The 2,849-nt window shown below is 43.5% G+C and overlaps 1 protein-coding gene across 1 annotated transcript in view; it reads right to left on the bottom strand.

Moving 5' to 3' along the window:
* The window catches only part of TACR3 (tachykinin receptor 3), a 122,094-nt gene extending 119,497 nt beyond the window's left edge, over positions 1–2,597 (bottom strand). Inside the window, exon 1 of the mRNA XM_011992292.1 lies at positions 1,974–2,597. Within this exon, the coding sequence (XP_011847682.1) occupies positions 1,974–2,521 (548 nt within the window). The 5' untranslated portion in view covers positions 2,522–2,597. The remainder of the gene's footprint in view (positions 1–1,973) is intronic.
* Positions 2,598–2,849: the final 252 nt, after the last annotated feature.

The raw sequence follows: 2,849 nt of genomic DNA on the forward strand, positions 1-2,849 counted from the left end.
GCACCCATCAACTCGTCATTTACATCAGGTATAACTCCCAATGCAATCTCCCCCCTCCCCCCTCCCCACGATAGGCCCCGGTGTGTGATGTTCCCCTTCCTGAGTCCAAGTGAATAATAGTTTTAAAAGAGATTTTCAGTACAAGAACTGAGTATGCTTCAGATTTTATAGCATATTGTATACTCTAAATTTGTTAAGTTTTAATGATTAATGTTTTACATAAAGAAATAGTAAAGATTAACAGTATTCATTAATTCAAACCAATGACTGTAATAAGATAGCACTAAATGATTATTTAAAATAACTCCAAGACCATCCCATAAATGTTGGCAGGAAGAAATTGGAAAGAGAAAAATATAACCTTTTTTTTCCCCTTCACAATTGAAATACAGATTTCACATGCACTTACATTTTCTTCAAAATTTATATTGCATCATTAACCTTCCAAGAAGATTGTAATAATTTTATAACATTATATGCTAATACCTCTCCCCCAATCAAAACATCAAAAAATACTATAAGAAATAAAAAGAAAACAAACAAACAAAGCAAAACAAGCAAGGAAGCTGCTCAAACAAAAGGAACACTTATTTCTATTTTGGTGTAATAAGATTAGAGGCAATTTCACTTATTTCCCAACTGGAGTCTGATTTTTTTTCATTCTTTGCACTCCTATACATAGTAGAAATGAAGGGATGCATATGTGTGGATAATCAGAGATAAACGAGAAAGGGAAGATTGACAATTTTAGAGGCTTTTTAAAACGTGTGATTTTGTGTTTATTCTGGTTAGTGGCTACTAACCTCTACTCCTTCAATTTAATCCTTTGGGCCTGGCACAAGAAAATATTTTCTAGAGATATATGTTACTAATACCTCAGTGCTCAGTATTTCAAAATAGTAAACACAGAGGATGAACTTAGATGAACTTATGGAGATAACCTTTTTTTTTTTCTTATTTTTTAAATTATAATGGCAGCTGAAATGTCATAAGAATTAATATCTATCTCCATTTTATTTTGATATAGGTTTGTTAATGTTTGAAAATAATCTTTGCATGAATAAGAGCATTGAGACTTCAAGTTAAAGTGAGATCACCCTCATGTATCCTCCATGCAATTGCCTTTCACAAAGCTGAGACTGAAATCAACTGCTGTGGTTCATTTTCACCACATAGTTGAATTAATGTGCAGCTAGCCTTCAGTAACAGGTAGGGATTCACCATTGTGTTTCCACAAATACCTATACTTCATAATGTTCAATATGAGAAGGCAAGTGCACACAGTTTTTAAAAATTTGGTTACACACTTGCAGACACAGGGTTTACTCAGTTCATAGCCTCTGCAGATTACTGGAAATCAAATCTAATCTGAGATGTGGTGGAACCTGCTAGTTTACAGTAGTTTTTGGAGAGTGTGTGTGGCCTTTGCTAGTTCTTGGTGATTGGGAGACCAAACCAGTGCTGGCCTTGGGGCAAGACTAGGGAACAGGGAAGGATGAGGATGAGGAACAGACAGAAGAAGGAAGGATGGAGAGGCGACTCATTTACCATTTCTCTGCCCAGAATAGTGACTGACAGAGAGAAGGAAGGCCAAAAAGTGCACTTTACAGATGACATAAATTTTGTTCAAAAGTCATTTGAGAAAGTTTGCTGGTACTTAAAGTTTTCTGGCTAAGTTTGCCCTACTTGGAATGGCATTTTAACCTCTCCCTCATTCACCTTCTTCAGTCCCTCTAGATATCCTTAGTAAGGCTCAATGATTTAGGGCTTGAGTGTCGGAAGCCACGGAAGCAGAAACTTGTTCAGTCACTCGAGGGCTACAAATGGGTTAGTGTCCTCCTTTCAGCAAAAATTCTTAGTCTCTTTACTTTTGTAGACCCCGTTACGTTACCATTTCCTTTGTAATCTTATCCCACCACCCAACTCTTTTCTTTCCCTTCTCCCTCTTTCCTCTCTGTCTGTCCTCTCCTTACCTGTCCACCGCAATGGCGGTCATGGAGTAGATGCTGGCGAAGACAGCTGTGATAGGAAAGAAGTTCTGGAAGCGGCAGTAGTTGGCGCCAAAGTACCACTCGCTATGAAGCGCGTAGATGAAGTTGACCAACGTGTTGAAGGCGGCCATGGAGGCGTCGGAGAAAGCCAGGTTCACAAGGAAGTAGTTGGTGACAGTCCTCATGCGCTTGTGGGCCAGGATGATCCAGATGACGATGAGATTTCCAAAAACTGCCACTGCCACCACCACACCATACGCCAGGGACCAGAGCGCGATGCGCCAGGACGGCTGCACGAACTGGTTGGTGAGGTTGGCCCGGGGCTGGGAGGGCGCGGGGGAAGCCACAGGCAGTCCCAGCGCGGAGGGGGAGGAGGAAAGGTTGCCAGCTTGGTCCAGCAGTTGCAGCCACCCAGTCTCAACTGTCCCCGTGGCAGCCCCGGCAGCTAGCGAGGCAGTCAGGTTCACCGCGTCTGCACCCACGCCTCCACCCCCGTCTATCCAGGTTTCTGCTGCTGGGAGAGTGGCCATCGCCACCGATCTGCAGTCACGGACCTTCCCACTCACCCACGAGCAGCCCAAGACAAGACTCCTCTGAAGTTCTTCTCTGCCTCCTGGTCACTTTGGTGCCGGGATATTCAGATAAGACTGGAAGCTTAGAAAGATACTGCAATCCCTGCTGGTTAGAGGATGCGGTAGGTGCTAGGGGGCAAGAGTCGCACTTTCTCAAAGGAACTTGCGGCTCTGGCAGGCGGAAAGGATGAGATCCTCCCGAGATTAAGGGTTATCGCGTCACACCAAAACTAGCGAGGGCGCCAGCTGCCCGGCACAGACGGGAGAACTGAGCATCCTGAGCTGC

Source organism: Mandrillus leucophaeus, unplaced genomic scaffold (genome assembly GCF_000951045.1).
Source record: "Mandrillus leucophaeus isolate KB7577 unplaced genomic scaffold, Mleu.le_1.0 Scaffold409, whole genome shotgun sequence".
NCBI classification, from domain to species: domain Eukaryota; kingdom Metazoa; phylum Chordata; class Mammalia; order Primates; family Cercopithecidae; genus Mandrillus; species Mandrillus leucophaeus.